Below are 13,190 nucleotides of genomic sequence, written 5' to 3' on the forward strand. Positions count from 1 at the left end.
TGTTGGTTGATAAATATGAAGTATCTTTTAACATGATTGAGCACAGAGACCTGCTGGGAGCACAAGAGTTGAAAATAGAAAATGTTGTTCTTGCAGATAGGACCGTTTTTCTCAATGAGATATGCTGTATGAATTTTAAACCAGTGTGTGCAGTATTCAAACAGTAGCACTAGTTACTTCTGTTTATTCCAATGCCTCTGGATAATTTTAAAAGCATGGTATTTTCAAACTTTATTTGTGGTATTGGTCACATCTGAAGTTAAGGAAATGGTTCTCCTCAGTGCTGAGATATGAAAAAAAAATTAAGAGGTTTGAAGGTTTTCTTTAATAAATACATTTGAGGTATGGCTGCTTTTTCTAAGTATTTTCTAAGTATTTTGTATAACTTAACCTTGTAGATTTTTAAATCTGTCTAAATGGTTGGAAATACCAGGAAATCTATTGGTTACGTTTTACCTTCCACATCATCTTTGAGTGGAGAAGATCTGGATATGACAACTCTGTGAAGCCCACTACAACCTCAATTGTTGTATGAAATCTCAAAGGATTGGAAAAGGCCATGTAGCACATCAGCTTCAAAGGTCTTTGCTTTTGATGAGATTAGAATTTTTATTTTTATGACTTACACAGCACTGTTAGCAGGAACCAGTGTCAGTCCCACATGAACATATTTGAACTTCCATCAAATCAAACTCAGTACACTTCAGAGACTTTACTAGGCTTTTTGCAGGAGTGCAGAGAAATTAGTGGCATTTTTTAAGAGATTATGTGTTTTACAAAGTACATTACTGAAAAATAGTTTGTGCTGATAGACACCTTTTCCACTGGCAGCAGCACAGAAGTTATTTCCATTTAGTACTAGGGAAGAACTATTGAAGATAATTGTACTGGTATAAAATAAACATGATGTGTGATGTGTCTCTCAAAAGCATGCGAGAAAACAGTTTATGTTCTGTCCTGCAGGGCTGTTCTTGAAGATGATCCATACAGTCGAATGAAGCAAGTTTTGAGGTGGTATCTGTCTGGCTTCTACAAAAAGCCAAAGGTAAAAGAATGCATGAACTTTGGGTTGTAATGGACATTGAAATCTTCTGCTATTGTTGTCTATTTCCTTATTGCCTTTCCCTTGGCACTTCACCTATGTTGTTGTTCAGAAGACTTAGACAATTTATTTAAAACTGAAGTTGCATTGGTTTCAGAGTAAATAGTGGATGTGAAATAGTTTTTGGTAACCTAAGAGCTTTTTCATTGGAGAGTTAGAAGACAAAACTGATTATCAATAGGTAATAAATCCTTAGATGCAGGAGTTTTCATGCCTATGAGTACTTACTTCAGTGCCATGTTTCCACATCAGTGTTTACCTGCTGCATGTAGTAACAGAAACAATAAAGTCTCATCATCTTGTAAGGCTTTGGTCAGGCAATATCAGAGATAAAGACAGTGAGAAGAGCAGATTAATCCATGGCTTGGGTGAAGAAATTTAGAGCAGGAGAATGTATGTAACCAGTTCCTAGCCTTTGATTCTTGTTATAGACCTGATCTAAAACATAAGGGAGAAAATGACTACATTATTTTAAGGCCATCTTTGTAAAGATGGATAGCATTTCTTCATTAGTAGCTGATTTTGGTTGCTTTCTTTTCAGGGAATAAAAAAGCCATACAACCCTATTCTTGGCGAGACATTTCGCTGCTGTTGGTTTCATCCTCAGACGAACAGTCACACATTTTACATAGCAGAACAGGTGAGTCACTTTATTTGGATGTTCAGGTGTTGCAATCAGCAGTCCATTTACACCTCCATCCATAGGAGCACTCTTCTCATCTCATTCTGTGAAAGGAACTTGCACTCTTGTTTAGAAATCCAGAATGGGAAGTGTTAAAAACTAGCTACTGATCTTTTTTCTTTTTAGATTTACTGAGATTAACTTGAATTTTGGCAGGCACTCAAGATAGTAAAAGCAGCTATCCCATCTATAACTTTAGTCTCTTCAGTGGTAGACCTTTCCCATGGAATTCTTTTTCTTTGTTTTCTTATTTTTAAGAAAATATTGTTATGGGTTGTGTTGCCACTGTCAAAAGGGCATAAAATAGATAATCAAATCTTATTTTCCTTTATTTCTAAACTGTTTGTAGTGATCTTACTAGGAATAAATTGAGGTCTTATCTCCATATCTTTGGAGATAAATGAAGGGCAGTACTCACAAGGAAACCGGCCTGACAGTATTTAGTATGAGATTTATAGTTTTAATTAAGGAATTAAGGACTCATGTGCATTCTTTTTTCCATATTTAATCAAAGCTTCTTGTATGTTGGTTTGTTTTGCTTTGTCTTATTCAGTCGCTGCATCCATGTCAGGGAGGTTATTCAGTTGATGCCCAAAAGTTCTGCACTATCATTTATTGTGTTGAAAATCTGATAGTGTACATTACAACCTAAAGTGATCTCAAATGCATAAGGAAAAGAAAATGTAGCATGGAGGAGAAGAGTTGCAGAAGAACTCTGTCTCCCATATGTAACTTTTCTTTCATGTTAACATCAGCATGAACAGGGCTCAGAGGAACTTGTTCAGTTCAGTGGTCTTTGTTTTACACTTTTTCTGGATGTGTGCAGCACCTCCTGAAGATGCTGCTTAACTTACAAAAACTGCTCATCTGTGCCTATATTTATTTCTTCCAGGTCTCCCATCATCCACCAGTGTCAGCTTTTCATGTCAGCAATAGGAAGGATGGGTTTTGCATTACTGGCAGCATTCTAGCACGATCCAAGTTTTATGGTAAGACATTAATCCTGGGCACCTTCCAAGTAACATAATAGCACTGTTTTTGTTTGTTTTGTTGTTTTTTTTTTTCCAATCACTCCTGTGTATGTTGAGAGTTAAGAACAAAAAGGTCTTAGAACACCTACTAGGATGCCCTGATTCCCTCTCCTAGCTCTCTTGAGTTTTCCCCTTTTCTGCCATTTCTGAGAGAAATCACTCTAATGTTTGCTTTAAACAAGTGTTTCAGATAGGAATCTTGACAGAGATTAAAGAACTGCTCTTCCAAAAGCAAAGGTCTATAAGGATGTGTGGACACTTTGCTGTCAAGTTATATTTATACACTCACAGATGAGGATTATTATAGCTATCTGATCATCCAGATGATTTTTGCAACAATTGGCTGTATGAATGTTAACTTCTTGATTCATCTAGCTCTCAGATTTCCAAGTGTGGAAACCTCCAGAAGGACAGTACAACTATAGGCAGTTGCTATGAAAAATAGTTTCCTGTTTAGACGAACACCTTTTATGTAACTACCTTCTAGCAGTTGTATTTGCTGAAATACTTCTTAAAAGTCATTTCTGTCTTTCTGGTGAAATTATTTATTTGGAATACTATGTGTTAGAGAAGTTGTGAGAACAGAAACACTTGAAAGAGTTCTAAAGCATTGGAGCTGCTTTCTTCTGTAGTGCATCCTGCAAGTGTCTTACTTAATCAAATGGCCTCTCTGCAACATGGGCTGAATACCTGAGCACACGAGAGCTTTGCAGAGGAGAATTTACTAGAACTGCATGCCTTCTGCTGTAAATGATTTACAGGGTCCTCAATTATTTGCATCTCATGTTACTTCTTTCATTAGTGTCCTGCATTTAAGTATACATATTTTGCCAATGTAGGATAAGATGAATGACCGTGTATATCAAGAATTATTTATATAAATGGTTTTGTTCTTTTAAATTGCAGGTAACTCACTTTCTGCATTGCTGGATGGGAAGGCAAAGCTTATGTTTCTAAGCAGAGGGGAAGATTACATAATTACAATGCCATATGCCCACTGTAAAGGTAAGTTAGGACTGTTCAAATAGGAAGGAAACAGAAAGGATAACAAAGTATCATGTGGACTAACTTTGCTCTGGCTCTTCTGCCATTTCAAAAACCTCAAATTGCAGGAATTGCCAGTTCCAGGAAGCAGTTCTGTACATGAGTCACAGGGCTCAGCAGAGGACTGGTGATTTTTTTTTTTTTTTTTTTTTTTGCTTTGTTTTACAGAGCTGAGGACAGAATTTGACTTGCTCTAAGTTAGTTTCAACACTACGTAGAAAGTGTAAAATACACTATATATGCACTGTTGTTGATAAAGTGAATGTGAAAAGAGCATTTCTTCTGAGGGCATAAAATTCTTCTAATGTTAACATAGAAATTAATATGTTGTCTGACTTTTTGAAAATAAAGGATTAGAAATTCCTGGCTTCACTTCTTCATTAATCTGTGATATTCCTCAGTGCACCAGCTTTCTGCATGAGGCCGGGTACTTGTTACTTTGTGTGAATACAATATTATCTTGGCTCTACTGAGCATAATGTGCACTGAAGCCCAAGGGATGTCTGCCAATTGATTCTAACTTTGCGTTTCGAATCATAGAAGCACAGAATAGCTCGGGTTGGAAGGGAAGTTGAAGCTCAGACAGTTCCAACCCCCTCCGTGGGCAGCACTGACTCTTCCAGATCAGGATGTTCAGAGCCCCATCCAGCCTTCTTGGAACACTCCAGGGCTTTTTCCTTAGAAAGTTAGCCTTGGCAGGATTGGAACCAAAGTAATAAAATCACTCCTGTGATTTGATCTAATTTTGCTTTTTGCATATTTTTCATTCTGCCGTGTTGATCTGTAAGCTAATCTTTCTGGAATGTATAGCAACCTGAAAACAGTAACTTCTTTAAATTGTGTTCTCTGTGAGCTATTCAGGTGTGTAAAATTCTGTTGCTGATTTTTCTTTTTCTACAAACAACCTTCCCAGAAAAAGATTAGTAGGCATACAAAGGAATGCTCTACACAATTGCTAGTCCCCAGATTCTTCTGAATCCTGCTACAGCTCCTGCCTGCTCTAACCACTCTGTGAGAAACAGATAGAGCACAAGCATAAATGAAGTTACTGGGCACAACTTTTTAAAATCTGTCCTGTCCCACTTTCAAGTTGCCACACAAGCTCTGTCAGCGCTTTTGAGCCAAGCCGTTTCCTACTGGTGTAATAAATGGGGAATATGGACTCGTCCCTAGAGTAAATGCTCATTTCCTAGAAACTTCAGTTCCTGTGTTTTAAAAACTTAAAACCAAGTAGCAAATGTCACAACACGTCAGTGAGATCCGGTTTGAGTTCAGAAAGCAGATCATTTCAACTGAGGCCTTTCATAGTTGTTTTTTTTCTTTCAGGAATTTTATATGGTACCATGACAATGGAGCTTGGAGGGAAAGTTACCATTGACTGTGAGAAAACTAACCACAGGGCAGAACTGGAATTCAAGCTTAAGGTGAGAGACTTCTTGACCTCCTTTTCAATGGGTCTGCCCCTGTACACCAGGCAAGATTTGGCCACACACACCCCATTATTTCTGCCCCACAAATGCATGTATCCTCCAAGAGGTGTCCTACCCAGAGAGGAGACATAATCACTCAGTCAGTCATGTCTACTACAGTTTGGTGGTACTGAGTAAGCCTGAGTTATACACGATCTGTTCACTGCCAGCTGACTGGCTACTGGCCAGATGCTTTTGATGATCTGCCAATGACAATGTGGCTTCTGTTTTGAAAGGTGCAATTATTTTTGGTTACTAAGTACAGTGAGATGTGCAAGCTATTTTGAGGCAAGTCAGGGTGTGGATCTTCAGTGTAACTCTACAGTAACTGTCACATACATACTCATACCTAGCAGGCATAAAAATTAAGTGTACAAGGCTACAGAAATTTGCCTTGATGATGGGGAAGAGCCCATTTTAGGCATTTGATTTTGAGAGGCTGTCATGCTGAAGTTGAACTGCTGTTGCCTTGTGCTGAATGATTCACATAGCAGTTCTCTCCCCTAGGAAGCAATCTATCATACGCAGATAAAATGGAGACATGTTTAGGTATTTCTTTAGTTACTTGTGTTAAAACTTGGGAGAGAAAGTTATGACATCTTTTCTTGGATAGCTAACTTACTTTCTAAGAAGCATCTGTTTCTCTTCTGTTCCAGCTATTTCTTGCCTGTGCATAAAAAGAAACATGGCAAACTGAGAGCCTGCAGGACTTTATGGTTGCAGCATTAGCTGACATAAATGTGGGAAATTTGGGGAGGTAGGGATTTTTTTGGGAGCATAAAAAATTATGCAAAAGCATTATTGAACGTAGCAGCTAAAATGCCTGAGGTAGGTGGCAGGAATGGAAGAACCGGTCACAGGATCACTGCGGTTTCCTGTGTTTGGCAGGCAGGAGGTGAGGGGAATTTTCCATTGTTCTGAGAATCTTTTCCTTGACTCTGGAAATACCCTTTTTGTTGTTGTTGTGTTTCATTTTTTTTTGTTTGTTTGTTTGAAACTGCTGAGCTTCTTCGCACTGGAAACTTAACACAAATGAAACTGTTTGTAGTGACCCACTGCTGTTGCTTTCCCATAAGCAGGAAAAGTCACTCCTGCTGCTCCTTTTCTGCAATTAAAATGATGCAAACTGTAATGTGATTCTGGATGATAGGAAAAACTTGGCTGTGTACATACATCCTGATATCTAGTTGACATAAACCTACTTGCAATGAAGGTGATGCCATGCACTGCTGAATGTTAATGTACTAGAAGGCTTATCTCCCTTCCTGCAGTTCACACAGTGATTTTGGTTATACAGACAGAAGAAGGGTGCAGTGCTAGGTTGTCTAAATCCATGTTAGAATTAATTCTGCTTTTCTGTAGGTTGCACTTTTCCTTCCCCACTACTAAATAACTGTCTTTGCTTCCTTTCCATTCTCGCCAGACTGATGGTATTTTTTCTTTTCTCCCCTGACAGCCCTTCTTTGGTGGCAGCACAAGCATTAATCAAATCTCTGGGAAGATTAAATCAGGAGAAGAAGTGCTAGCAAGTCTCGATGGACACTGGGTAACACAGATAATCAAAGTTTCTGACAGTTTAAATGCATGTGGCAGCAGGGTGTGTGGGAGGGCTGGCAGCCCTTGGCAGGCTCCCAGCCTCAGAGAAGAGCCTATGGAGAGTCATATCCTGCCTCCCCACACCATCCCCGGGGAGCACAGGCATGCCGAGCTTTCTAGTCCTTACCTTTCAAGGTCATTTATGCTTCCATAGTCCCAACCACCTGCAGTGGAGGTAACATTTGTGCTTCCAGAGCCTGGGCCAAAGCTGAGACCTGTGAGGAGCATTTCCACTGAAGCCAGTGGTTCTATATTTAGGGTCCCAGGCTTAGGACAGACCCTGATGGCAGTATGCAAAAGAAAGGAGATTTTTGGCCTTCAAGTGATTGTGAAAATCATGAAGCTTCTTTTTGTTTTATGTAGATACTTCCCTATCTACAACAGTGTCAAGAAAGAGTTTAATGGGTTTTAAAATTATTTATTTTCACAACAAGTCTTTATGGTAGGAGACTGTTATTTCTCTGTTGGTAAGGTAAAGGACCAAAACAGATTAAGACGTGTCTATCTGTATGGACAATTCAAACCAGCAAACCAGCCAGCACCTTTGCACATCTGACATCCACAACTACACCAGTCAAAGGCATCCTTAAGCTGAAGTCCATCAGTAATAATGTTGCATGGTATAGGCTGAAGCTTCAGTTCGAACCTCCTGGCAACTGAGGCAGAAGCCCTAGCTTTGGGTTTACTTATGTATTTATCTCAGCTACATCTAGGCACCTACATTTTCATTACAGTTGACCTATTGTCTTTTTTCAGTCCTCAGAAACTGTTACTTCTGAGACATCATTTATCTCTCTCTAAAGTATGCATTTAAAATAGGTGAAGTTGAATGTGCCTGAGTAAAGCCTTTTTTTGCAGCGAGGACCACAGCTAGCCATTGGTGGAGTAGTTTTCTAGAATCACAGCTGGACTCCTTTCCTCTAGCAATCTCCCTTTTTGCATAAAAAGCTGATGACTATTTTGAAATTAGGGAGTTTTGTCCTTTCAATTTGTGCATGAGGACATTGGCTTCGTGTGTCTTGGTAGCTTTTCCATTCTGAGCTACCTTTCCTGCCAGATGAGATTTGGCAATTGTGTGTTCTGCTAGACTACGGAATACATTGTTTTCAATGGGTCCTATGGACACCATCCACAAGAGCATGTAATTGAGTGGCTCCCCTGGGGAGCCAAGCCACAGGGTTGCACACTGCTCAGTTACCTGCCTTCTGTGGTTGAGTTTTATCAGGGAAAAAATAATTTATTCCTCCCTTTCTCTTTGTGCTAGTTGCTTATAGTGCACAAAATTAGAATGACACATGGAAGAAATCAAATAGCTTTGAAAGTGCCTCCATTAGCCACAATTCGGAGTTGAATGCTGTGAATAAGGGTAGCTGCTGTGCAGCAGTACGGACGTTGTTTGTTCTGCTTCTTCCCTGCTGAGAGTGCTGATCTGCTCTCCTGAGTTCTACAGGCTTTTCTCTGGTATTGTTCAGTTTCCTGATAGAGACTCTCTGAGATGAAAAACTAATTCTATACCTCAGGTCTTGAAAACCCACCTGAATAAAGAAGGGAAGCCAATCACACAAGAGTCAAAGTAGCAGGTGAGGGCTTTCATGTGTCACCTACAGGTGCTCATAGCAGTATTTGATAGTGCCTGACTCCTCCACACAGCTGGGGGGTTTTGGGGACCTGAGACTGTCCTAGAATTGGTGCTTCAGGACATGGCAGAGGAAGTCCTGAGGGTGACTTTGAGGAGGGATGAGAATCCTTCAGATTTGAAGGAGTTTCATGGTAGAAGGCGTGAGAAATAGGACTTTGAAAAACTAAGACATGCACTGGGGACTGTAGCAGGGGAAGAAATGCAGCAGCTGGAATGCAAGGAAATTAGGCTAAGCAAATTAGCCATGACCAAAGTAAGGTCTGTGTGATACTCTTACCACGGCCAGGCAGCACCAATATATGCATGCTGTTCAGCAGTTGTAATTGTTTATGTCACTCGCAGTCAGCATTGTGCTGTTCACTGTATGTTCTGTAAACTACCCAGTCTGGCTCTGGGGTGTTGGTGCGTCTGTGAGCAAGACTGGAAAGAAGCTTAAGTCTAAGGAGAGACATGGCAAGGTAGTCTGGTGAGCCTCCGGTTGGAGAAGTGCTGCTTAATGGTTACCAAGTAAATTGACAAAGAACAAGGATGAAAGACCAGAATCATTTTGTGAAGAACTAAATGAAATTCACCAGCTATATTAAAAAAAAAAAGCTGGCTATGCTGAAAAAAAAAATAATGTGAAGAAGTAACTCAGATTTAGCTGTTCTTTCTAGAAAAGATGGTATTTCAGTCATCTTTGTATGAGATTTCAGCAGTGAGAAATAGAAAGACTGGAAAAGGAGATGGGAGCTTGTTGGTATATCAAGGGAAGAAGCAGGGAAAGGATAACACATCAGGGCTTTTGTATGTAGCCTTTTCTGGGCACAATCTTGACAAAAGGAACCTGGTTTCTTTCTAGCTCTTCTCTGATTAATTCAGCCAGTGTTTCAGGGAATGCCTCTCCTCACCCATTTTAGAAACTTTCAGGAAATGACAAGTGAGATTTAATAGAAAAGAAGAGGGGGAAAAGCTCTCTAAGTCCTGTTCCTGACCATCGTGCAGAAGCTGCTTCCATTTGACATTATTATTTTCTGTCTTGTGTTTCTGACTATCATTAAGCTTTTCACTTATTTTTTTCTTCTCAGGATGGGGAAGTACATATAAATGAGTTGAAAAATGGGAATGTAGAAGTGTTCTGGAACCCAACTAGTGAAGTACGAAAACAGAGACTGAAGCGCCATATTGTGCTATTTGAGGAGCAGACTGACTTTGAATCAGAAAGGTAAGAAGCCCTGGGTGTGTCTCACTGCCACTTCCTCTGAAAGCAGAGGAACTCAGCAGGGACTACAAAGGCTCCGATTCCTCAACAATTCTGCAATACAGAAATGCAATACAGGAACTTAAATTTGCCTGCATGTTTTATACCTAGTTACCTGTTTTACTCCAGTCTATTAACTCTGAAGTATTTCTGTGAAGTATAGCTCTGAAATAACCAAGAAACTGAACCCAGAAATGGTGAAAGCTACGTTCTGTCTGCTGAAATAATAACTCTTCCTGGAGTCTCTTACAACCAATGGAACATAATGTGAAAGGGCAATATGTCAACATGGGGACCGTTGTCTTGTTAGGAAGGGTTGTTTCAACCACACACTCTTAAACTGGTTGTAGACATTGAAGATGATCAGGGGACTGAAGCACCTACAAAGACAGGTTGAGGGAACTGGGCTTGTTCAGCCTAGAGAGAAGAAGGCTGCAGGGTGGCCTCATTGCAGCCTTTCAGTACCTAAAGGGAGCCTACAAACAGGAGGAGAATCAACTCTTTGAAAGGGTAGATAACAGCAGGACAAGGGGAAATGGTTTTAAGTTGAGGGAGGGGAGATTTAGGTTGGATGTTGGGGGAAGTTCTTTACTATGAGAGTGGTGAGGTGCTGGAATAGGCTGCCCAGAGAGGTTGTGGATGCCCCATCCCTGGAGGCGTTCAAGGCCAGGTTGGATGGGGCCCTGGGCAGCCTGGTCTGGTATTAAATGGGGAGGTTGGTGGCCCTGCATGTGGCAGGGGTTTGGAGATTCATGATCCTTGAGGTCCCTTCCAACCTTGTGATTCTGTGAATCATGTAGAAAGTCCTGGAGTGAGCAAAGCAGTAGTTTCAACCACAGAACAGGATTTTATGAGAGTATGAAAATAAAGAGGTATTTAACAGTGTCTCATTATCTCAGCTGAGATCTCAAATAAATTCTGTACCAGATGCTTTAAGGTAATCTAGGTTACTGAGAATGCAGTCTTGGCATATGGCTTAGGAAATGGAAGAAATAACTGCCTGATGCAGCAGGTTATGGAGCATTCCTGAGCTAGTTCTTGGGGAAGAACAGATAAACTGACATCGTGTAGCACTGCATTCAAACCACCTAACTCTTCCACCTCATATCCTAGTCCAGCACATGCAGTTTGCTTCCTGGCTCTGCAGCAGATTGGCCACTTGCCTGTGGACTTCTAATTTCTGTGTTGCATCACATCACATAAAGATGATTTCCCTTTTCATGGTAAAGAATGAGACCAAGTGCAAATAAACACACATGAGTGTTTAGTTTCATGTAGACAGCAGTGAGCATTATGGGCAATAAAGTCAAAGTTTGTAATTTACACTAGTGCAATTGCCATTATTGCAGATTAGACTGAAGCACATTTGTTGTTAAATTTCTGATAAGGATTCTTTTACAAGAGAAATCTCAGTTGTGGGGATAAAAAAATCTCCATTTCTTTATTTATGTAGGTACCATTTGACTCCCTTCGCTAGAGCAGAGATTAACAATGGCAAATGCATCCAAGGGAAGAAGGCACAAAGGAAAATTTTGAAGATCTCTATCAGACATTCCACAGAATTCCCAGTTTTGTTGGCATGTGCATGCATAAATTACCGTCTGATTGAGGTCATGTTCTGCATGAACTGCACAGTCTTTCCTGCAGTGCTGAAAATCATCTGTTTTCACATACATTGAAGAGTCTCTGAAGCACATGCCATTATGCAGCTCACCCCGGTGAGCCTCATTGTCTGACATGTACAACTCGTGATGGAGTAATTTCCCTTTGTCCAGTGATTTTGTTTGTGTCCTTCCAAAGTTCTTCAGTGCGAGGACCTACTCTTTAAACTGTTGCATTCCTGAGAACTGGCTTTATGCCACCATATTATTTTCTCAAATCACTATTCTTGTTCTTCCTGCCCCCACCTTCATCACTCTGAGTTTAAATTTAGTTTCCTTCCTTTATTTCTCTGAGAAAAGATTCATACACAAGAAATTTGGAATGATGTGTCAAGGCAAGAATGTGTCCCTCTGCTTTCAGTCGATCATCTAAATGGCTGCTTGCTTTTGAAGTGTTGTGTTCATATACTGTGATAGAAATACAATGAAATAATCAGTATCCCTTTTAAATTTGGAGCCTCATGTCAAGCTCCAAATTAAATGCAGCAGTGCATTCAGCTTCTAAAGATAGGAATGGTGTTTTGTAAAGCTGAAACAGCCTGGGTCTCTGATCCCTATTCTAATCAGTAAATCATTCAGTACTGTTCTGGAAGAACTAAGATTACATCAGAAGTATTTCCAACCTTCAATGAAAATTAGAGTGTTTAATGAAGGTTAGAGGAATTGTAGAGAGCACTACCACATCCACATCTTGGCTGTAGTGAAAAGGTGGTAATGATTTTTCTCTAGGTCCCCTCCTCGAGGCAGGGGCTCAGTGAGATGTAATGTGACAGAACACCTATTTTCTGGCAGCAAAACAGAAGTATGAGTTAAAGTCTGTGTTCATGATTTTCATTTGCAAGCATAAGCACATGTCCATTCCTTCTCAAATCAGCTTCTGACAAATCTGCCTGCTATTCCTGTATTGAAATACAACATTGCACATGCAGCAGCAAACCTTGCACATAAATTCATCTTCCAGTGCCTCCAAATTTTAAATATAAAGCCTGTGTTTTGGAGAGAGATATTAATGCAAAGGTTTCTAGTAATGTTATTTAAGGGAAAATTCCCCTGATCGTTATATACAGCATTCATCGTTGCTATTTTCATAACATTCATTTAATTTGCAAGCCAATCCTGTTACAGTTCTTCTGGAGGACCAATGGACCAGAAAAGTGTCTGCTCTAGGTTTCCAGCCGGCAAAATAAAGTGCTATTTTTAAGGCAGTTTAACTTGTTTCCTTCTTTATTTGTAGGCTTTGGCAGCACGTTACAAGTGCAATAAACAAAGGTGATCAACACAAGGCAACACAGGAAAAATTTGTGCTGGAGGAGGAGCAGAGGAATGCTGCCCGGGAGCGAAGAGAGAATGGCACGGAATGGAAACCGCTGCTTTTCCAGCATGATTCCACAACTAATGAATGGCGCTACAAATACGAGGAGTGAGTGGTGGTGGGATAGGGGGGTCATGAACAGAACTTTCTGCTCGAGTTCCCAGGGCTGCAAGTGAGATCACAGACCTATAATTCGGTGCTGCCATGCCCCAAACTGTGCCTGGGGTTTGTTCTCTCTGAGCAATGTTGGATGTGTATTTCTGATACAAATTGGGAACAGCTGGAATTGGTGGGTTGGCAATGGAAAATCATCTGTGCCATTGACAGAAATACATGTTGCTGCAATCAAGTGTGGAATCATTTAGAAAAGTTTTTCTGCACTTTTCATAACTGTGCTCTCCTCCCATGCTATGA

At 40.2% G+C, this 13,190-nt stretch overlaps 1 protein-coding gene across 7 annotated transcripts in view; it reads left to right on the top strand.

Moving 5' to 3' along the window:
- The window catches only part of OSBPL5 (oxysterol binding protein like 5), a 128,221-nt gene that overhangs the window by 110,075 nt on the left and 4,956 nt on the right, over positions 1-13,190 (top strand). For all 7 annotated transcript variants that reach the window (XM_085224276.1, XM_085224273.1, XM_085224274.1 and 4 more), the window contains 8 exons: positions 964-1,045; positions 1,644-1,742; positions 2,677-2,773; positions 3,722-3,820; positions 5,186-5,283; positions 6,785-6,874; positions 9,631-9,767; positions 12,699-12,884. In XM_085224276.1, coding sequence (XP_085080402.1) covers positions 964-1,045; positions 1,644-1,742; positions 2,677-2,773; positions 3,722-3,820; positions 5,186-5,283; positions 6,785-6,874; positions 9,631-9,767; positions 12,699-12,884 — 888 coding nt within the window. The remainder of the gene's footprint in view (positions 1-963; positions 1,046-1,643; positions 1,743-2,676; positions 2,774-3,721; positions 3,821-5,185; positions 5,284-6,784; positions 6,875-9,630; positions 9,768-12,698; positions 12,885-13,190) is intronic.

Source organism: Meleagris gallopavo, chromosome 5 (genome assembly GCF_905368555.1).
Source record: "Meleagris gallopavo chromosome 5, MGAL_WU_HG_1.1, whole genome shotgun sequence".
Taxonomy (NCBI): domain Eukaryota; kingdom Metazoa; phylum Chordata; class Aves; order Galliformes; family Phasianidae; genus Meleagris; species Meleagris gallopavo.